This window comes from Lagenorhynchus albirostris, chromosome 3 (genome assembly GCF_949774975.1).
Source record: "Lagenorhynchus albirostris chromosome 3, mLagAlb1.1, whole genome shotgun sequence".
Lineage (NCBI taxonomy): Eukaryota > Metazoa > Chordata > Mammalia > Artiodactyla > Delphinidae > Lagenorhynchus > Lagenorhynchus albirostris.
Genome location: NC_083097.1, coordinates 132,571,887 through 132,593,646, shown reverse-complemented (window position 1 = coordinate 132,593,646; position 21,760 = coordinate 132,571,887). Strand labels below are relative to the sequence as shown.

The window sequence follows — 21,760 nt, the reverse complement described above, 5'->3', positions numbered from 1 at the left end:
CTTTTTTTTTTTTTTTTTTTTGCGGTACGTGGGCCTCTCACTGTTGTGGCCTCTCCCGTTGCGGAGCACAGGCTCCGGACGCACAGGCTCAGCGGCCATGGCTCACGGGCCCAGCCACTCCACGGCATGTGGGATCTTCCCGGACCGGGGCATGAACCCGTGTCCCCTGCGTCGGCAGGTGGACTCTCAACCACTGTGCCACCAGGGAAGCCCTCGCCTATGTATCTTATCCCTGTGACTTCTGACTGGCTACGTTGCCATAGCAACCAGGCCCACTGAACCATGTTAAAAACCAGTTAGCGGGAAGAGGAACACTTAGCTGTCTCGAGAGTCCATCTAAAGGGGCACAGAGAGGCTATTACTCCCCACAGAAGAAAAGCAAATCAGGCTGTGTTTCAGAGACCGTCAGGTGGGAAGGGTCTGAGAGAGCAGCTGGTCCACATCCCTGGCTGCAGAGCTCACTCGGTTCGAGGCAGGAATCCTCTTGGACTCTTATTCTAAGATCTTGCTCTTACTGCTTCCTTCCCACCTCTCTCTACCTTTGTTCCACCTCCTTCCGAATTCCTTCCTTCTCCTGCCCTTCTCCCTGTGCCTCCTGCCTCCAAGACGACCCCTGGACAGAACAGCTACAAATAGCCTTGCCCTTCACTTACCTTCCAGCTGCTGCTTCTCCCAACAGGTAAAGGGCCTTTAAGAAAGTAAATCAGACCCCCCCACTCTCCATCTCACAGCATCCTAAGGTTTCCCGCGGGGCCCACACGGCCCAGGACTGAGGCCATCCACCTCTCTCACCTCAGCCCCCACCTGGGCGACATTACCTCTTCACTCCAGCTCACTCCAGGGTTCTCTCCATTTCTGAAAGACCTCAAGCTCCATCCTCTCCAAAAACAACACAGCCTTCCTGGCACCTGTGACTCTCTATCTGTCCTGTTTCTCTGTTTATTCTTTCACAGCACGTACCATCTGCATTCACATCTCTGGTTGTTTACTGCTTCAGTCGCCACCCTCTCCAGAAGAAAAACGGTAATAATTTGTCTCTCTCATTCATAGCCATTTACGCACCACTTAGGACTGCACCTGGCAACGAGCAGGCTCTCAATACCCTTTTGCTGAATGTGTGTGCGGACAGAGGAACGCAGGAATGGATGCTGAAAGATGCTCCTGCTGCGTCCTGAGGATCAAGCAACACCCCTCTGCATTACCTTCCACTGCGCCGGCTGTACCAGTCACCCCGTGCCTGGAGGGCTGGGCCCACCTGTGGACGCCTCATGGGACCAGAGCAAAGTGGAGAGCGCTGGGAGTGTGTGGAGAACGCAGCCTCTGTGAATAAGCCATGAGGGCTGGCCCGGTGGAAGAGAGTGCGCTGGTTCCGTGTGGTCCTGAGAGGTGGAAGCACAGGGACTCGTGCTTTTGCCCATTACGCTAACTCTGACCAATTATGTGGTTCTTACTGTACTCACTTTACATGCCTTATCTCCTTTCAGCCTTTAAACTGCGCTGCAGGGTAGAATCACTGTCTTCCATCACAACAAAAGGAGACAACACTACATGCCCTTCCCTTAGCCTGAAACAGCTGTCTCTAGTTCTCCACCAGGCCAATTCCTGGTCATTTTCCAGGTCATCTCCTCAGAGAAGTCCTCCCTCACCCTCAAGACCACACCAGGTTTTAGGTTCCCAGCGGACCGGACCTGGCACTCATCCCTCGCAGCACTCGCTGTGACAGTAAACACATTGTTTCTGTGTAAACAGTTGTTCAGTGCAGGTCTGCCCTCCACCATCCAGGACACGAGGTGGGGCCAGCTACCACTGCATCCCCCAGTGCAGTGCCCAGACTGTGGCAGCCAGGAGTTAACCATGTGTCTAGGGAGTGAATGGAAAACCCAGGCTCCGAAGGACTGCTGAGGCCCTGCCGCTATCGGAGGGGGTCTGGGATGGAACCCAGGCCTGTCTGACTCCAGGGCCTGCTTCCCCTCAGTGTCCGAATGGTCGGAGTGGTCTGAATGGAATGGAGAGGAGCGTGTGCCCGCCCTGGAAGAGCACAGAACTAAGCTGCAGGGCTCCTGGGCGGGGTGCGCTAGAGAGGCCTCGGGCATCTGTTGAGGCGGCGGAGGGGGGGGGGTCCCTTCCATCCTCAAGACATGCCAGTCCCTCGGGGTTCAGGACTCACCAGAGCTTGCTCGATAAGCAGGCAGAACAGGATGGCGTTTCCCACCTCCCTCAGACTCTGGAACACGTCGGTTTTGAGCTCTGCGTACTCGATGATGTCCTTCAGCTGGTGGTGGAAGAACTCCAGGATCCCTGGGAGATGCAGGGCGATGGTCAGCTGGAGGTTCATGCTAATCACTATCTGCAGGATCTCACGTAATACTCATAACAATACCACGGACTAGGCATAGTTACCCCCATTTTCAAATGCGGCTCAGAGAGGGTAAGTGGCGCGTCCACACTCACACAGCTAAGTGGCGCAGCTAGGAACGAAAACTAGGAACGAAAACTAGAGCTTTCGGCCCCAGCGCTTTCCTACTCTGATTCACACTGACCCAGGGCCGGACATCTTGGTATTCAGAAAAAACCCCTGGGGCCAAACTCATAGTCTTCACCTTTCCCCACCCCTCAGGCCCTAAATTCAGTCCACGTGCTTTCACTATTAGGCAAGGAAAGACTTATTTCTCTGCGCAGAGGTGGAGTGGCAAAAACTCCTATTTCCTGACTTACCTTAGAAATGTCACTTTATGCCACACCTGGGGCACCGGCCTCTTTCAAATAGACACATATGGAGGAAGGAATGTAGACGTGCTGAGCTAAGGAAGACCTTTACAGCTATACCTCGCTATTCATGATTTAACTGTTCTCTCATTTGTGGACCTCTTCCAGCTTCCGGGCAGTGCTGTGAAGCAGGCCCAGTGGGCATCATTTACTTTCACTGATGGAAGATGATACTATTACTCAGGGGGATTAAAAATGGTCCAAGGTGATTCAGTGGCAGAGGTAGGGTGCAAACCCAGTGCTCTGACAGCTTGCTGCCATGTTAGAGAAGCAAATACTTCAAGGTAGATGGCCAGACTCTCCTTCCACAGTGGGACGGGTCTGGACTATTTTCCTATCACCGCACCCGGCCCCTGGTTCCCCTGGTCACCAACCTGGGGAGCCGTACTCATGCCGGGGCAGGCGGCATATCTTGGGCATGACCTCGATCAGTGTTTTCACATATTGGAGAATGGTCCCTTGGAGCTGACAAAAGAAGAGGACAAGATGAGTGAAATAATCCACCGCTGCTGCATACGTGTATCTTGGGGCTGAACGCTGGGCTACTGGGGCATATGGAGGTTCTGTTGAGACCCGTGGGTAAGTGCTATGGACTGCATATTTGTATTCCCCCCCAATTCATATGTTGAAACCCTAATCCCCAGTGTGATGGTATTTGGAGATGGGGCCTTTGGGAAGTAATTAGGTCATGAGGGTGGAGTCCCCATGATGGGATTAATGCCCTTATAAGAAGAGAGGGGAGAGAGAGACATCTCTCTCGCTCTGCCATGTGAGGACACAGGAGAAGGCAGCTGGCTGTGAAGTAGAAGGATGGTCCTCACATGTTGCCACTGTGATCTTGGACTTCCAGCCTCCAGAACTGTGGACAATAAACATTTGTGGATGAAGCCAAATGGTATATTTGTCACAGCAGCCCGAGCTGCCTAAGACAGCAGGGCACTGCTCCCTCAGAGGAGAGGCAGGCTCTCTCCCAAAGGTGGGGGGCAGCCTCCTTGCCCTTTGTAAGGAAACATGGGCCTTTGTAAGACAGAAAAGGGAATGCTCTCAGTGTTACCTTGGGCTTATAGACTTCAAGGAGGGCAATTTCTAGGCATGGGGTCCCTTCTGGGGTTGGAGTACTTACATGAGATCCAAACTAAGATCTAAAATGAAATGGGGCCAGGGAGCTATGAAGACTGAGACAATATCTAATTTAAGCATGGAAAATTCATGGCACATTCATCCCTCCTGTGTCCCAGGCAGACATCGTTAATCAATTACCACATCTTCCTTCTTAAATTTAGCTTCACAACCTGGAACAACCCCTGGTTATACACAGCTGCTACCAGAGGACTGGAGTTAAGAGGTGAATCCTGTTTGCTATTCCTGACATGGATATGCATTAATCTGTTTCTCTTTTGTCATCTCAAAATTTTAAGAAAATTTGTTGAAATGTTTCAGCCTTGCTGCAGCAGTGTCCTGGGGAATGAAATGAAGGTTCAGATGGCCATACTTGGGGTGGGCATAGAATGGTGGCAAAGGTCTATGGAATTCCCTCGAGGCCAGCGGAGTATTGGTAGCACCAGTCATCAAGAAATTCCAAGGGGGAGAAGCGTGGTGCTTTATTAGAGATGTCTGCCATGGGCATGGGAGGGAAAATGGCAGCACATGTGTCATGGATTTGTCAAGCTCAAATTAGATAATGCAGCACAGGAGATAGGTATGAGCAGTCATTAGTAGGCCTTCAAGTCAAAATCAAGATTGCTGAGTTCAGTTAGTAAGTACTGGGAGTGAGCTCAGCGTCAGAAAAGGAGAGGCAAAGCCACAGGTCAGAAGATGCACTGAAATGTCACAGAGTGATAGGTAAGAGGAATCAGGGGATAAGGGCAAAGGATTCCTTGGGTGATTCCTCTAGACAGAGCTGAAGAGCCTGTGACTTGATTTTCCAGGCCAGGTAAAAAGTGAAAGCAAGCCTCATTCCTCTCAACCCTAATGGCCCGTCCCAGGCCCCCTTCCTTACCAAGCTCTTGACGATCTTCAGCAGTTCCTCCATGACCACAGCAATGCCCTGGTAACCCAGGAGTCTGCAGATGGTCTTGAAATGAGGGGGTCCCACGAAGTTCCTATAGGAGCTGTAGATGTGGCTGTAGGCAATGTTGAGAGGCTGGAAAACAGAGGATGTGGCCAAGTCAGTGGCAGAGAACTGAATGGACATTCTGTGAGTCCTGGCAGGAGGTGTTTCAATCATAGAAAGGATAGAAACTTGATATCCTTGTTCTCTCACTGGGGACCCCTATGAATACATTTTGCAAGCTGCTCATAGAGAATGGTGGTCAGTGACCACAGGATCCAGCGAAGGTCATCAGATGGGGCAGCAGTTCCCTAACAGAAGAGGAGAAAAGGCCTCCAGGTAAATATGTTTTTAATAGGGCTCATGCTACCCACAACCGTCCACACACAAACCAGGACTTTCACAATTGAGCTATGGGATGAGGGTGAAACAAATGACTTCCTTTCTCTAGGGCATTTTCAGTACTAGGAACTGGCTGGAAAGACCATGTAAGAACTCAACAGCTGCTTCAACATTGCCTTCTTTCCACTCTGAGGCACCTCCACCTATCACAGGGAGGCGTCTTGGGGACCAAGAGGGCTGGGAGGCAGGAGACCCCTGCTGAGTGCATGGGAAAATCACACTGGCTTTTTGAGCCTCAGTTTCTTCATCTGCGAACTAAGGGGGTTGGATTACAACAGTGGTTCTGTAGCTTTTCGATTAGCGATTAAAACAAAAAAGATGCCACGGAAACAAGTACGAGACAGACAGAAGCAGAGTTGCTCTGATTGGGTGCTGGTTGGGGGCCACCCTCATTGTCCTCTGGACCCCATGAGACACCATCGCTGAATGAGTGGAATCTCTTTAAGATCTTTCTGTCTGAGAATACAGGGCCAAAATAAAGGGCTCTGAATTGGTCTCACCTAGCTGGTGATGCACTAAGGTTATCACTGACTTCGTTTTGAAATGCTGCCACTTACGGAGCACCTCACGCCAGGCTTCATGACGCCCTCCAAGTGCATTTTCATTTAATCCACACAACCAATGTATGTGATCCGTGATCCACACAATTCTTGGCCCTAATTCACAGATGAGGGAACTGAGGCTCAGGGTGGTAAGTAGCTTGCGCAAGGTCACACAGTTCATAGGTAACGGAGCCCTGATCTGAACCCAGGTGGCTGTGATTCCAAAGGCCATGTTCTTAACCTCTACCTACAATGGTGAACTTTGGAAGCTGAATTATTACGTAAACCATAACCTTTTTTTTTTAAGAAAAAACTTCACTTTTAACCTTAGTTCTGAGTATAGTTTTCCTATCAGGAATTGTAAAAATCTTGTACACAGAACATGCAAATATGGAAAGACCACATCTGATATTCTATTAGCCGAAATTCTCTATAAGCTGGCTAGTTAGAAATCCTACATGAATTAAATAGGAACTGTAATGATGCTTTTGGAGTTCTGCAAGATTCTCAACTCTGGAGCCATCAAGGGAAGATTTAATTACGTTCAGTCTAGGTTTTGCATTAAGTACGTTTTACTCTACACGAATTATTCTAAACTTTACGAAACAAGCATCACAATTATAGTACCCTTGAATAATGAGGATACACGAGGAACACAATTAGAGTGCCCACTAACAACAAGAATTCGTGAGGAATCAGAACACCCACTCATCCAGCAGGTTGAATAACAGTTCTCTTGGTAAGCTAATGCCTATATATGGGGAGGCCTGGAATGTGAGAAAGCAGCCTTCTGCACTCAGCACTGGTGTGCTGTCACAGCAAAACTTTGCCTGAGCCTGGGGGGGAGGGATCCCTTGCAGGTAGTTACTAAAGATTTCTAAATGGTATGGGGCAGCAGTGGTTTATGTAAGGAGGGAAAATATAACTGATTACAAGCATGATGTTCACTGAGTTGATGGTCAGCAAATCCTGGAGTATATGAATTGTTGAGTTTGATTTAGTCAACCATGGGGCCAGCCCATGTAATTTTCTGTGTATGGAGCCAACCATTTTACTGTCTCTGTAACAGGCTACCCTGCCAAACACGGCTGGGACCAGGGAGAGGTGAGTGAGGTGGCGCTAGGGCACACGTGGTACAAGGTGCTCACCCTCCCAAGTGAATGCATTTTAGTTCTGGCCCTGTAATCAAAGGCCCACTCTGTAGTCTCCTGTTTCCTCTCCAAGTATGAGGCGGGTATAAAACAAACACCAGATACACCATGGCTTACCTCTGGTCGGGGAAGGAGAGTGACTAGAAAGGGGCATGAGAGAACTTTCTAGATGATGGAAATGCCCTACATGTTGACTGGGTTCTTGACTACACACATGTATACATTTTTCAAAATTCATGAAAGTATATGTACACTTAAGATCTGTGCATGTTATTGACTGAATGGTTGTGTCCCTCCCAAATTCTTATGTTGAAATCTTAACCCCCTATTGTGATGGTATTAGGAGGTGGGACCTTTGGGAGGTAATTAAGTCATGAGGGTGGAGTACTCATCAATGGGATTAGTGCCCTTGTAGGAAGACACATGAGAGAACTCTACGTCTCTCTTTTCTCCATCACGTGGGATACGATGAGAAGAAGGCTGTCTGCAAACCAGGAAGTAGGCTCTCAGCAGACACTGGATCTGCTGGCACCTTGATCCTGGACTTCCCACCCTCTAGAACTGTGAGAGATCATTGCTGTTTAAGCCACCTAGTTACTGTATTCTTGTTATAGCAGTCTGAACTAGGACAGTGCATTTTATTGCTTACGATTATACATCAATAACAAAAGTAAATTAAAAAGCCCACTGGGCTATATCATAGCCTAATTTACTTCCCAACATTTGCTTTCAAAGATAAAAAAACATGATTTGAGTTTCATCCAAAAGAGGGCTGCAGCTTAAGCCTGCGCAGGCATGTAAGAAGGATGACTGGGCTGTGCTCACAGCCCAAGGGGCCCCTCATGGACTCGTTCCCCCAAGAGAGCTGCCTCCTCATTCCCCACCCACACCAGGTGCTGCAGCCTCTCCTCTGAACCCAGTAAAGCTCTGGGCATGTTCAGTCTTCTTTCAAATATCCTGTGAAAGGAACTTTTGAGCAGCAGGCAGCTTTCAATGGATATCCCTGGAGGGGACGAAAAGCAATCAGCTACTTTTTTCCCCCTGTGTGATTCTCTGACTTATTTTCTTGCTTTGTCTGAGTCCAGAGTTATTTACTGGGGTGGGTACACCTGATTTCAAATTCCAGTTCCATCAATTTACTAGCTAGATGAGCAAATTACTTAAACTCTCTTAGCCTTGGTCTTCCCTAAGTAAAGATAATAATACCAACTCCTGTAGGGTTGTTGGAGGTTTAAATGAGATGACATACATACAGCACTTGGCATGGTGCTTGGCACGCTGGAAGCACCCACTGAAATAACAGCCCTTCATATTCCTTCGTTTTGGTAATTTGGTAAGTAAAGACTATGAAAATAACAGCTTCCTGGTCAAATTTCCCCCAGCAGCTTTGGCTACAGTCATGATCCCCTGAATGTGGACAGTACATCTGTGGGGTACAATTTCATACAACACGGTGTATCCTACACAGTGATGTGACAGAGGGCAGAGCTGAGACCAGCTGACGGAACATACCCAAAAATGCAGATTTTGCTCAATATTTAGAACTTCATAAAAATAGGAGCTGTCCAACAACAGACTGTGCTGGGTAAGGATGGAGACACATGACATAGGGGTGTTAGAAGGGAGACCTGCCTGGAACAGAGGGTTGGAACAGTGTGTTATTAACTCCCCTCTGAAGTGCAAACTCCAGTGTGGTCCTCCGGGCGCTCATCTTTCTTAGCGGTCTTCTTAACCCCCACTCCCACCCAAGGAGTTTCTAATATAAGTCTCCCTTAGCACTTCCTGGCAAGCACAAATAAAAATATATTTGGGTAGGTGGAAACTGTTCAGCAGCTCTCCCCAGTTCTAGGCAGAGAAGAAGAATTGTGGAATTGTTGTATCACACACAGGGCTTAAAAAAAAAATCCCCCTTACAGACCCGCTCAATGCACATAGGAGGCCTCTTGTTGACATTCCTCCATCAGTCTTGGATTCTGGTCTGGACCATTCAGGCCTCAGGTGATGGCCCAAGGACCAGCATGAAATGAGCAGAATTCAAATCCTCCTTCTACGTGAGCAAGCTCCCCTTATTCCCAACTCCCCCCACCAAAAACACACCACACCCATGCAGGAGGAAACACATACACATGCTGGAAAGTACATGCACACACACCCACGCAGGGCACCCATCTGACCTGCTGGCTCAATAGGAGGCTGGGCCCTATTGAGAAAATGTGGGAATGTGGGAGCCGGGGCATTTTCTGAGGTTTGGCAAAGAAAAACAGGAATGCGACATGACTTCAGACATTGGACACTTGCTACAAATCTCTTATACTGAACCAATCCTGCTAGCTGACTCAGGCTACAATCAATGTCTGCCTTTCGAAACTAATTATGTACCCTGTTTAGGATGTCTCACTTAAAATCAAGCTCGGTTAAATCGATCCTGCACAAAATAGATACCTTTATGAGATCTCAAGAAATCATCCTGATTCAGGAATTGGAGCATATTAGTAACGTGTGACACTGATGCACATTTTTTTAAAGGCGAAACAGTGTGTGTGTGTGTGTGTGTGTGCGCGCGTGTGTGTGTGTGTGTGTGTGTGTGTGTGTGTGTGTGTGTGTGTGTGTGTGTGTGTGTGTGTGTGTGTGTGTGTTTTGGGGTTTTTTCCTGGCTGCACCATGATGTGTGGGATCTTAGTTCCCTGACCAGGGATTGAACCCATGCCCCTTGCATTGGAAGTGCAGAGTCTTAACCACTGGACACCAGGGAAGTGCTGGTGTGTATGATGAATACCCCTGAGGTCGAATCAAGGCTCATACTAGGGCAATGTTTAGATACCGATGATGACACTAAACAAAAGACCAAACCCACAATCTCTAAAGACCAAAACATTACTGGGAAGTTATTGGTAAAATTTAAGGAATGATTTGTGCCACAATCTGTATCACTTGCAAGGCTGTTTTATGATAGACTCTCTACAAGTTAATTACTTAGAGATATTTTTAAAGTTTCCACTCATATACTAATTTCAGTTAGTAGACCAGTTGCTAAAGGCTTTTTACATTTAATATTAACCCTAAGTGACAGAGTTCTTAGGCAGGGGTACTTGGACTCCAAACTCCGGAAGAGGAAACACTAGCTGACTGAATTTCTCCAAAGGTAGTTGATGTTTTCACTGCTTCTGCTGGCTACCTTCGGGTGGCTGGGTGTTTCCTCTGAGGTCTTTTAATTCTTGCCTGTTCCTATCACCCTGGAACCCACCAAATTGCGAAGTCCTGCCTCTAGCTCTCTGACAAGTCAACCACAAGGCCAAGAGCTGCTGCTGACCACCTATGCCTGAAGGTCGACCCAGCAGCACGGCAGTGCATCAAGGAGGCTGGCTAGGAGCTTGGGCTCTGGACCGACAGACCTCAGCGTAGGGCCCTGCTCTGCCACAGCCTAGCTTTGTGATACTGGTCAAGTTACTTAATCCCTCTGAGCCTCAGTTTCTCCCTTTGTACAATGGTGATAAGACGGCCTACCTCAAAGAGCTCCCCATGGGTAAAATGAGAAAACACATTTTCTCGTGCACTCAAATGTTCTCAGTGGTTATTTCTGAGTCATAGGATTTTGACTGCTGTCTTTGAACTTTCTGATACTCTTCATGTACAACGAGCGTGTACATTAAAAAAAAAGTAAAGCTGTTTTAAGGGGAGAGAAAAGGAAGGAAGCATCATGCAGAGCGCAAACCCTGTCCATTACAGCCTCTGGATGAAGCTATGACCAACTCAGGAAATGGCTCTGACCCACGGACATTTTCTTCTTAATAACAATGGCTACTATTCCTAAGCTCAGCACTACAGAGATGGGTTCGTCTCACTGCTACAACATTATCAGGTGGGTAGTATTGATATTTGCCTTTTACGAAAGAGTTAACCAAGGCCTAGGAAAGTCAGAAAATGTGTCCACAGAGTCAGGATTTGAACCTAGCCTGGGGACTTCAGCCCCTGGGTGCCAATCAGCTTTGGGACCAAGGTATGCTCTCTCACTGTCCCTTCACTGCCACCTTCAGGGAGGGAGCAGGGATCCCGCTCTTGGCTGGTTTCCTCTGGCAATGATCTACTACTGGTGTAAACCAACCAGGGACCACCTGGCCTGACAGCTGAAGAGGCTGCCACTCAGGTGACTGCAGAAGGGTCCTGCCTGAAGGTGAAGACAGTGAGCCTGGCTGGGGTGCGATCTCCTGAGCCAAATGTCCCCAGATGATCCGTCTCATCCACAAGGGCTCACTGGCTTCTCTGGGTGCTGCTGGGGAATGGTGATGGCCCAAAGGAGCAGGATAAGCCCTGGACTTGGAGGCAGGGATCTGGGTTCCACTCCTGGCTCTGCCACTAATCAGTCACCCGGCCTGAGGAAAGACATCCCTTCTCTCCGGAGCTGCGAACCAAGAGGACTTCTAGGCCTTACATCCTCCAAGTGTCTCAACTTCTCAAATAAAAAGCTCAGGGTGAAAAATGGCATCCAGGAGCATTAAAAATAAATTCTTGTTTTCAGCGGCAAAGGCTTGAACTCCATCTCGTCACTCCACAGGCCCCCTAACGCTGGTATTTTTATTCCCCTCAAAATAACCTTTTCAAAAGGCATCTGCAAACTACTGCATTGGCCTTTCTGTGGAGAGGACGCTTTCATGCTCTGCAGGGAGTCGCCATTAGCATGCATTACAGCAGATTCTAGACAGACCCCTGGGAAAACTGAATGCCACGGGAGGGAAGCACAGAGCAAGTGTCTAATTGAGGGACACCGGGCATTCCAAGACCCCACGCCCTTACAGAGACCCTTGGCCCAGGAGGGTCTGTGACTCACCGGGCAACTCTTTATAACTTTTTGATTATCACTGATGTGAATCAAAAGGAGACCTTCCTGGGTCCACTTGGATACTTTGGCCAAGAACCAAGAAGAAAAAAGATGACTTTTAAAAATGCCTAATTTGTGTTGTATGATTCAGGTCTAAATCCATCGGAGCTAGGGCTGCTGTAACAAATTACCACAAACATGGTGGCTTCAAACATTCGAATCTCTCACAGGTCTGGAGGCCTGAAATCAAGGTGCTGGAAGGGCCACGCTCCCTCCAAAGGCTCTAGGAGAGAATCCTTCCTTGCATCTTCCAGCTCCTGCAGGTCCCTGGCAGTCCTTGGCTTATGGCAGCATCACTCCAATCTCTGCTTCTGTCTTCACATGGCTTTTACCCTTTGCATCTCTCTGTGTATGAACCTCCCTCTCCTTTCTCTTATAAAGACACCAGTCATTGGATTTAGGGCTCCCCCTAAATCCAGGATGATAACATTTCCAGATCCTTACCTAATTAAATTCACAAAATCCCTACCTCCAACTAAGGTCACATTCTGAGGTTCTGGGTGGACCTGAATTTGGTGAGGGGTAGGGCTGGGGAATGCTCAGACCAACTCAGTACGAGTGTCCTGGCGGTTCAGCAAGCCTCACATGGGTTCAGGCCTGGCCAGGGGGGTAGCACTCATGTTTCCTACCTGACATCCTGATCTAGCCCAAGCGATCAGCTTTACAGATGATGGAACTGAGGCCCAGAGAATAGAAGTGTCTTGACCAATGGCATACAACTAGGTAATGCCACAGGAGGCAAGAATAAAGAAAGAAGAGGGTGTAGAGGTGGGTAAGGAGGTGCGGTGGCAGTGGGGTGGGAGGGGATGAGGATGTAATTACTGTTTTACTTGTGGGAAAACAAGAACGGCAGCTTTGCATTTGCAACCATTGTCCAAAGAAGGTCTAGATGGGGAAAAAAATGATAACCAGCTTATTAGAGACACAATTTAGGAGACTTTGAAGAATTAGTACCACTCTGAGGATCAGTGTGCAGGGGACTGTTTGCCTCTTTTTTCTGGCCCAAGGAATGAGAGCTCCTCTCACTGGGCAAAAGCCTTTCCAGACTGGTCCCTGAAACATCGTGCGTACAGATGCCTGCTGGTTGCCATGGTGAATGATACTGATCTGAAGAAATGAATAATGTGAGCGTTGGGGGCGACAGTGGAATTACTCACACAGTGGTGAGAGAGACATCAAGTAGAGCCCAGAGCAGAGGAGGGAGAAGGCAACATCCTTCAGCTTTGGTCCACTCTGCCTCTGAGGGCTGCGTTCTAACCGGATCCACTGTGAGCATCAGGTAAGGGACACAAATGGCTCTTCTTGGAAATGGAAATGGCTTTTCCTTTCACACTGCTTGGAGGAGGGCCAGGCAATGGTAATACGAACAGCTAAAAATAGGGGGGATTTAAAAACAGAAGCAGTGGAAGAAAAATAAATAATGGGAGACATTTAGTCGTAAAAGCTGTGAATGCTGCATCTTGACAGAAAGCTCTTCAAAATGTCTGCTGTAGAAAACTCAGTCTGCAAAGACAGACAGCACAGATGTGAGGCAAACAGAAGAGGTTCATGACAAGAAACAGCATTCCTGATCACTCCTGATGGAAGGGTTTATGAGGGCTATTGCCTCTGTATCGTAAGTAATGAATTAAGCTCTTTTCATTGTGGTCCCTATTTATAGGGGTGTGGCGGGGTGGACGGGTGCGTATGAGAAGGAGACCCATGGAGGGAGCGCAGATACTCAGTGTCTCTGCAAAGACTCTCGCTGGAGGGATCTCAGCACACCTGCCTTGTCCCTTTCATCCCCCATTTTTCTGGGAGAAAATTTCTAGCCAAAAGGAAAGGAACTCCCCTTCCTGAGCATTTTAGTTCATTGTCATCCATAGAGAAGAAAAACAAGGCCTGAAAAATCATTCACTGCTGGGCATCTTCCTGCAGCTCACTTCCTCTAGGAGCACGGGCACGAACACAGGTGGTTGGAGGGAAGCAGGGAGGAGAGAAAGCAGCTCGTAATCGCAATCCGTGTGGCTTAATGTCCAATTCAGGTTAAAATCTGATCGACTGTTTTTTACTCTGTCATTGCAATCTGAAATGAAACCTTCTGCATTTCGTGTGAGAGAGGAGGGGCAGAGAACTGAGCTGGGTGAGATCTATCCGTGAACATACACAGGTTGACTATGGCTGTTTCTGAATTTTGGCTCAGGGGACATTCAGTAGAGGAGAACAATATCTCTCAAACACATAGAATTAAAAAGAAACGAAAAAGCTTGAAGATGGCGCACTTTTAGCAAAGCGAGGGGGCTGGCAATCTGAAGAGGGCTCATTTCACATGTCAGGAAAAACGGCAACACAGTCTTGGTACCAGCGCCTCATTTTGCAATAACCTTCTACGACTAAACCGGCAGCCTTGTCTTTGTAAATCCAGTGGTTACGTGGCTTTGGGTCTTGTACCTGTTAGCTGATTGCTCCTCTCAGATTGCTCATCTGTAGAATGGGAATCTAGTTCAGAGGGTGTGATGAACAAAGGATATTTACTCTTATATGTTGAGCTTCTAGTGACCTGTGACATAGCAACTGCTCGCTATTGCTGGTTATTACCATCATTAACAGTCACAGGACCAGCAGTATCAAACAGCAGCAGTGATGCTGGTATTCGGAGCTGATTATCTTGACCTGTGAAACTAATTTTCTGGGTAGTTCAGCTTTGAAAAAAGCTAACGAACGGACAAAACATGAGCAGAGGCTTTGGGGAGAAATCAGCTGCCGCTGAGTGATGATGCAAATCTCCTCTGGCTACGGGCAACAGCACTTGGAGGCTAAAAACACAGTGTCCAGAATGTTCTAGATGAATGAGCTCACAGCACTTGGGGCAGAAACAGGAGCTCCAGAGGGAAATTTTAGGTGAAACAACTGCCTGACCTGGAGGTCACAGACCCGTGGGGACTCACGTGGGGACTCTGAGGCTGTGCTGACTTGTCCTTTCACTGCCTTTTTTCCCCTTCTTTTTTTAAGGTTTGGGAACAGTGTTGTATTTAAAGACTCTGAGCCGCGGCAGGATGAGGCTGGGGGATGTGCGTGCATCTCTTTTGGGCCTGACGGCCCCCAGCTTTGGCATGAGACAGCCCTGATTTGAACTGTGGTTCTGCCGTTCCTCGGCTATGCCTAGCTGAGCACTGTCACCTCTTGGCCTCCATCTCTTTGTCTGTAAATCGGGGTCAATATTAGTCCCCATCTCGAATGCTCAATGAATGGTGGCTATGACTATCATAAATAAACACTTAAATGAGGAGATGACACTCTTCACTTTGATTCTGGTTTCAGAATCGAGATGAACATCGAGGTTGGGAACGTTTCTTATACGGGAGCCATCATTTCCTGGTCGTCCTCGGAGCCCTGCCTGGAGGACTATTACCATATTATGTATAGGCCCAATTGGAACAGCATCTTCTCTGGCTATCTTCGCTACAGCTTCCACCACGAGGAGAAGGTGCCTCGAACAATCAGCTCCGTGGTGCTGGAACACCTCACCCCTTCCACTCTCTACTTCCTGTGCATCAGCTGCAAGAAGATCCTCTTCCCCTACAGGCACTACTGCACCATGTTCCACACCCTGGATAAGAGTCCACTGGCTGCGGGAAGTTCCCTGGTGGACCCCCAGATCTCCCTTTGGGTGCTGATGGCCATTCTGCTGGCCTGCTTCATAGCAGTCTTAGCTTTCATCTGCCTCCAGTTCTGGTGTATCCGTTGCCATGAGCCTCGATGGTCCTACAGAGCCGGCCTCATGGAGGAAGCCAATGGCCTGGTGAGATGGCCAGAGGAGGCCCCGGGTCTGGGTCAGGGGGAGGAAGACCTGCAGGGGCTCCCCCTGGTGGAAGTGCCACGCAAGAACTCCGGATCTGACGCGGAACCAGAAGCCGCAGTCGCAGAGGCCGAACAGGATGCCCCCGACGTGGCTGCCCTGAAGAGGGAGGGCGGTGTTCATCCTGCCGCACTGCCTCATTTTGGGGAGTGAGAGGTGGAGGGGAGGCAGCCCACATCAGGTAGCTTAAAGCCCTCCACGCAGCAGGTCTCTGGTAAAAACGCATCTGTAGACTACCCATTCACCTCCCCTCAAATGTCAGAGCTCTGACACATGGACCACCTGGTTGGATGAATGCCCTTTGGCAAAGCTTCTCTAGCTGGAAAACATATAACCCCCTGGTGTGCAAAGGGAGGAACATGGCACCTCTTAGGAGTGTCCATTTAGGGTAGGGTGTCTCAGTTAGGAATTAAAAGCATTATTTCAATATTAAAACAAACATGAATATATTATGGTATAGAAAGTGAAATCTGCATGACTTAAATAAAATGCAAAACTTCCAGGAAATTTTTGAGTTGAAGATGGGCTCTTGAGTTATGCTTTCAGTCAGCTGAGGCAAACGTCCAGTCTCCTCTGCTGTTGAGGGGGATTATTTTGGAAAGATGTAAGAAGCCTTGCTCTAGAGTGTTTTCCAACTTTCAGCCAATCGCACACCATTTTGTACCCCATCTTCACCTTTTTTTAAACCACAGACTATCTTTACGATTATTAACAATACCTTTTCTTTAAATTGACTCAGTTTTTAAACTTATTTTAAAACATAGGCTTATGCTACTCCCCAAATGAAAAACCAGCACCCTCCTGCTATAAATAGAAGGGAAGATACATAATAAATAGAATGAAAACAAAACAATACTAAATTTGACTTGGATACTATTGCCTACTAAGGACTCTGAGCTCAGGGCCTGCTCTCTCATCTCTGATCTAAAGGGAGATTAGGGCTTCCCTGGTGGCGCAGTGGTTGAGAGTCCACCTGCTGATGCAGGGGATACGGGTTCATGCCCTGGTCCGGGAGGATCCCACGTGCTGTGGAGCGGCTGGGCCCGTGAGCCATGGCCGCTGGGCCTGCGCATCCGGAGCCTGTGCTCCGCAACGGGAGAGGCCACAACAGTGAGAGGCCCGCGTACCGCAAAAAAAAAAAAAAAAAAAAAAAAGGGAGATTAGCAGTCGTTGGAAAGGTATTAAAGACATATTAGCACCAACATAAGACTTGCTCCTTGGTATAATCAGCAAGGTTTGAAAGAGTATTGCAAAGGGAGTTACTTTGTGAGTGACTGTTAATTCATGCCATGACTGTGACTGTCTACAGTGCTGTCTGTAAGGGTTCCCTGATTTGAGAGAGTTGCCTTGACCAGACTGGCTGCTCTGGAGAAGACACCTGTACTCTCTCAGCATCATCCTAAGACTTTCTAAGCCCCACATTCAGCCCCAAGTGAAGGGCACTCATCTTGGTTCCTCACACTTCCCAATCTAGGGCTCCCGGCCTAGAGAAGCACCTTTTCTAACCATGCTATATTTATCCAGTCACTTCTTCTAATAAGTCCCTCTGTGCTTACTTTGTGAAAATGGGGTCAAAGGTGGCCATTTTTCATGCATCACACACAAAAAAATCTTGGCTTTTTTGCCGTTGTTGAGCTATTGCACCCTTTCTGTAGCGTTCTCCCACACAAACCCGCAGGGTAAGAAACGATCTCCTACATATGTCACGGTGATGGTAAGACTTTGTGAAGGGTGTCCCCCAGTGCCCACCCCGGGTGTGGAAATGGAGCTGGAGGAGGGGGGAGATGCATCTGTTTCAACCTCTGCTAAATCCCCAGCATGGAGAACCTGCCCAGCACCTGGCCTACAGTGGGGGCTTAAGGAATGTCTGTTTAACGAATGGCAAAGGACTGAAAGTTCAGAACAGGCACCACCTGGGAAGCTTTGTTAGTGTCAGGACTGGCACTGTGAACAAAGCAGCAAAGAGACAGGAGGAGACCCCTCAGCGCTAACTCCGGCCATCTGGGATTTCCTTCAAAGCTCCACCTTCCCAACTGCTTCCTATCTGCAAATCCCTCATCTTCACGGAGCACAAAATCCCAGAATCGCAGGATGATACCACAATGAATCAACCGAGAACAGGAGGCGATGGGACGCCGAGACAAGGAGACCCACAGGCCTATTTCCCTGCTTGCCTCATAAAGTCCTCCCCAGACTGTTCCTGCCCAGAATCCAGCCCCACCAGGTCTGCGCTCACCCTCACCCCTGCTAGTTGTGAACAAATAAAGATGAATATACTTGCAGTTGTTTCTGCCTGGATTTCACTGCTGCCTCTGTATCTCCATGCTTCTTGCTTTTCTGATTTGGGGAACACTCTTCTACCTGCTTTTGCTCACTAGTCCTCTTAGAAGTAGGACACAGGCAAGACCACTCACCTTGGACCCATAGAGGTAATAAGGCTGGACGTTGGCGGGTTTATCTCTTTGCGGTTCTTGGGTGAAAGGAATGGCAGTTCGGACAAAACTAGTAGAAGAAAAGAGATGGGGCAGGAGTTAACTGGGTCCCAATATTATTCTTCACGGGACTTGATATAGCGGGAGCCCTCCCTGATCAGGCACACCCACACTGTTTCTTAGGCCGTGGCCTATACAGGTACTTCTGACAGACTCCCGTTTAACTGTCTCCTTTTCATAGATGGGAACACTGTAATCCAGGTTCACAGGCTCAACTCTGGGCTTGCAGCTGCTCAGACAGTGGTCAAGAAAGTCGAGAACAGGGTGGGCCTGGAAACAGCCTTCTCCAGGGCTTGGACCCTCCACCCTCAGTTTGGTTTCCTCAAGAGCAGAGTGCTGCAAACTCTTTCTTTAAAGGCCCAGATAGCGAATATGTTCCGCTTTGCCAGCCAGATGGTCTCTGTCACAACTACTCAACTCTGCTGTAGCATAGAAGCACCCATAAACAAGCTCATAAACCGTAAATGAGTGAGCACGGATGCCAGAGTTCCAGTAAAACTTCGTGAATTTCAAATTTCTACTTGTCACCAAGTTATAATTCTTTGGATTTTTTCCCTAGCCGTCTCAAAATATCAATACCGTTCTTAGCTCACAGGCTGAACAAAAAGAGCTGGCAACTAGAGGTGCCTCGTGGGCTGGAGTGTGCAGATCTCTGCACAAGAGGATTGAAAGTCCCAAATCTTTAGAGAACTGGAAGCCCATCTTGCTAAGTGTGTGGATTCCTCCCAGACCCTTCCGTGACTCCGGCACATACTTATTCTACGCTGGCCGCGAGCCAGGCCCTGATGACACTGACAGGGCTTGTCTGGAGGAGACAGCTGGCTGCTTCTACGGCCACCCCCACTCTGCTTTGCACAGAGACTCCCTTACCGGTTGGTGGACCCATTGTAGCAGTAGTTGGGGAGGAAGTCGAAGTTCAGCTCCCAGAAGACGTGCAGGGTGATGCGGCCGTAGGGGGCAGACACGTTGTGATTGGCCTCCCGGAACATGGCATCGAAGCTGTCCAGGGTCATGTGCTTACACAGCAGCCGGTGGGTGAGCCGATTGATCTCCAGCAGCCACTCCAGCTCCTGCCCAGAGAGAGAGCCCGCGGCTGCTGAGGACTCACACACGCGCCTTGCACGCAGACACCATTATCTGACAGGTGCCTTTCATGCAGGTGAGGGCCCCTCAGACAACTTTATAACAGCCAGCATGGGACTAGCACTGCTTACAGTAGTATGCGACGTTCCCTTCTTCTGAGTGAAGGAAGTACCAGACCATGCCCAGGGAGGCTGCGTGCCTGCCCACAGAAGGGGACCACAGACCATGTGCAAATCCCTTGCCTGCAGCCTCCTGGGTAGAAAAGCATGACTACTTGCTCTCCAGTTTCTAGGTTAGTAAGGAGAAAGCTTGTCCCTCTGAGTTGCAAGTAAAGTAAAAGAAAGTTGTGAACATCCATCCATCACCAGAGGCTATCTCCACGCTGCGGAAAGCAATCAAGAGTTACCATCTACTAAGTACTTACAATTAGGTTGGACCATGTGAAACTACTGTTTTTTAGGTCAAACACCATCAATGTTAGTAATTTTTTATGGTTCAGGCTAATACATGCCAAGCAGTATTCTAAGCACTTTACATGTTTTAACTCACTTCATGCTCAAAACCCCCTATAAGGTCAGCATGATGGCTGTTCTTACTGTATACATATAGGAACTAGGCTTTAAGAAGTGCAGTAACTTGGCTTCAAACCCAGGAAGCTGGGCTCCAAAGTTCACATTCTTAACGGTTGTATACTATAGAAATTTTAAAAACAGCTGGGGGCAGAACATTCCCTCATCTGGACTCCTCCTGTGCCCCTCAGTCACACAGGGTTTGGTTACACATGTTGGCAGAGGTTTGGCTGCAAGCTATGGACGAAGGACGTGCATGAGCTGTGGGCCCTGGTCATTTGAAATCCAACCTTCAGGCAGAGAACAGGAGCAGAGTGGATAATATCTGGACAGAGCAGGTCACTGCACTTGCTAGGAAGTAAAAAGGATAAAATCCTTTGGGCTGGCTTTAGTTCCTTGCTGTATTGCTATCAGAGAGAATCAAAGCACAGTCCTGTGCAGAAAGCATCTCTGTGATGCTCTAGGACACTCCTATACTGTAGTGGTTAAGCCATCTTTTGAGATGGGTATGACTGCCCCTATTTCATAGGGGGGAAAACCGAGGCTCAGAGGGTGAAGTAACTCGCTCAGAGTCATAGAGTGAAAACAGAACAGGGCTTAGGATGTGATCCCAGGTCTTAAGACCAAGTCACGTGTGTTTGGCCCCTGTGACACAGCTGTCTGGAATAAAGAGGCAATGACTGAGAAAGCCCTTTGAAAAGTAAAGATGGCCTTACAACATAAAAGCTAAAAGAACGTCGGCAAAGGCAGTTCCCCAGAGTGTGGCCAGGAGGTGGGATGGTCAGAGGGCCAGCTGTAAGAGCTGGGCCTTGGAGCCCAGGTGTCTACAGTCATAGGAGGTGGCCTCACACCAGAGATTCAATTTTATTCTCATCAGCCACAAGAACCGTCTGACTCTGGTTGGGGTCCAGAGTGTGGGAGGCCCAGACCACGCTTCCAATCTTGGAGCTTCGTCTCTCTGAAACTTAGATTCTGTGGCTGTAAATCGGGGGCAAAATACTGTATCAAAGCAACCTTAACTGGCTGCAGGTAAGTGAGACAAGCAGGGGGAGGAGGGAGCCCCAGGCTGAGCTGTCCGTGGCAATTGGAGAGCCGCTGCCAGATAAAGGTGGAGCGGCTACTTCACGCCATCTGATTATGTGTTACTACGTCAGAATGGGGTTTAGTGATGGCAGATCTTGCCGTCTCTTGAAAGAAGGCCAAAATCTGGATTGCAATTCTGGAATGGTAGCTGGAAGAATAAGTTTCCAGTCACTGTGCACCTTGAAGTAAATGAAGGGTGGAAATACAGAATCAGCTGTCTGCTTCCATCTCTTGGGGCCTAGCTAGCTGGATGGTATTTTTGTTCCTATTCACTTAGGGTGGGTAAGTAAGTACGTAAAAGTAAGTAAGTAAGTAAATAAATAAAGGCAATGAATGTGCATGATTTTATTTCTAAGATCACTGAGTCCCTTAGCACATGGAGGTGCCCTGTTACCATGAGGAGAGCTACAGATGAGAAACTGGGATTGAACAATTTCTGTTCCAATGTTCTGTGATTTTAACGGTCTCACAGATATGCATCAGAGACTGAAAGAGAGTGCTCAACTCCACTGATATGGGGGTGCTGGAAATGTAGGTCCACGTCTTCCACCATGCCCCAGGAGTTTTATTATGTAATGCAAACTGTGTTTTGCATCAGCCGTGTACTTCCAGCCTTTCAATCAGAAGAGGGCACTTGCCTGAGGGATGCAGGGCTCAGTGCATCAAGGCACAGAGGTTTAGAAGGCCACAGGGGTGGTCCAGGTGCCTTCTGAGAGGATGTCAGCTCTCTATACTAAAGCCGGTTTACTGGGGGGCAACACAGAGAAGCAGCACTGGGGAAACAAAACATCCAAACGGGCAACTTCTGTGAAGTAGTGGAAAGGGCTTTTCCACGGGAACCGGAAAACTTGAGTGTCAGCCGCACTTGGCCGTTAAACCAGCTCTGTGGTCCAGGCGGGCCAGGAGAA

The 21,760-nt window shown here is 48.5% G+C and overlaps 2 protein-coding genes across 2 annotated transcripts in view; one reads left to right on the top strand and one right to left on the bottom strand.

Moving 5' to 3' along the window:
* Nucleotides 1-21,760, bottom strand: part of CYFIP2 (cytoplasmic FMR1 interacting protein 2) — a 131,509-nt gene that overhangs the window by 34,441 nt on the left and 75,308 nt on the right. The window contains exons 22-26 of the mRNA XM_060144126.1: nt 18,988-19,187; nt 18,040-18,127; nt 4,766-4,909; nt 3,141-3,231; nt 2,168-2,298 (exon numbers count right to left, since the gene is read on the bottom strand). Coding sequence (XP_060000109.1) covers nt 2,168-2,298; nt 3,141-3,231; nt 4,766-4,909; nt 18,040-18,127; nt 18,988-19,187 — 654 coding nt within the window. The remainder of the gene's footprint in view (nt 1-2,167; nt 2,299-3,140; nt 3,232-4,765; nt 4,910-18,039; nt 18,128-18,987; nt 19,188-21,760) is intronic.
* FNDC9 (fibronectin type III domain containing 9) lies at nt 12,903-15,778 on the top strand. Its single transcript, XM_060146506.1, has 2 exons — nt 12,903-13,066; nt 15,088-15,778. Exons 1-2 carry the CDS (start codon nt 12,903-12,905, stop codon nt 15,776-15,778), a joined length of 855 nt encoding a protein of 284 aa, XP_060002489.1.

Excerpts from the sequence above, each read along its gene's own strand:
- FNDC9 (XM_060146506.1), top strand. The coding sequence starts at position 12,903 with ATGAATAATGTGAGCGTTGGGGGCGACAGTGGAATTACTCACACAGTG. Across the intron at positions 13,067-15,087 it reads GGATCCACTGTGAGCATCAG|AATCGAGATGAACATCGAGG; the intron begins GTAAGGGACACA and ends TTCTGGTTTCAG.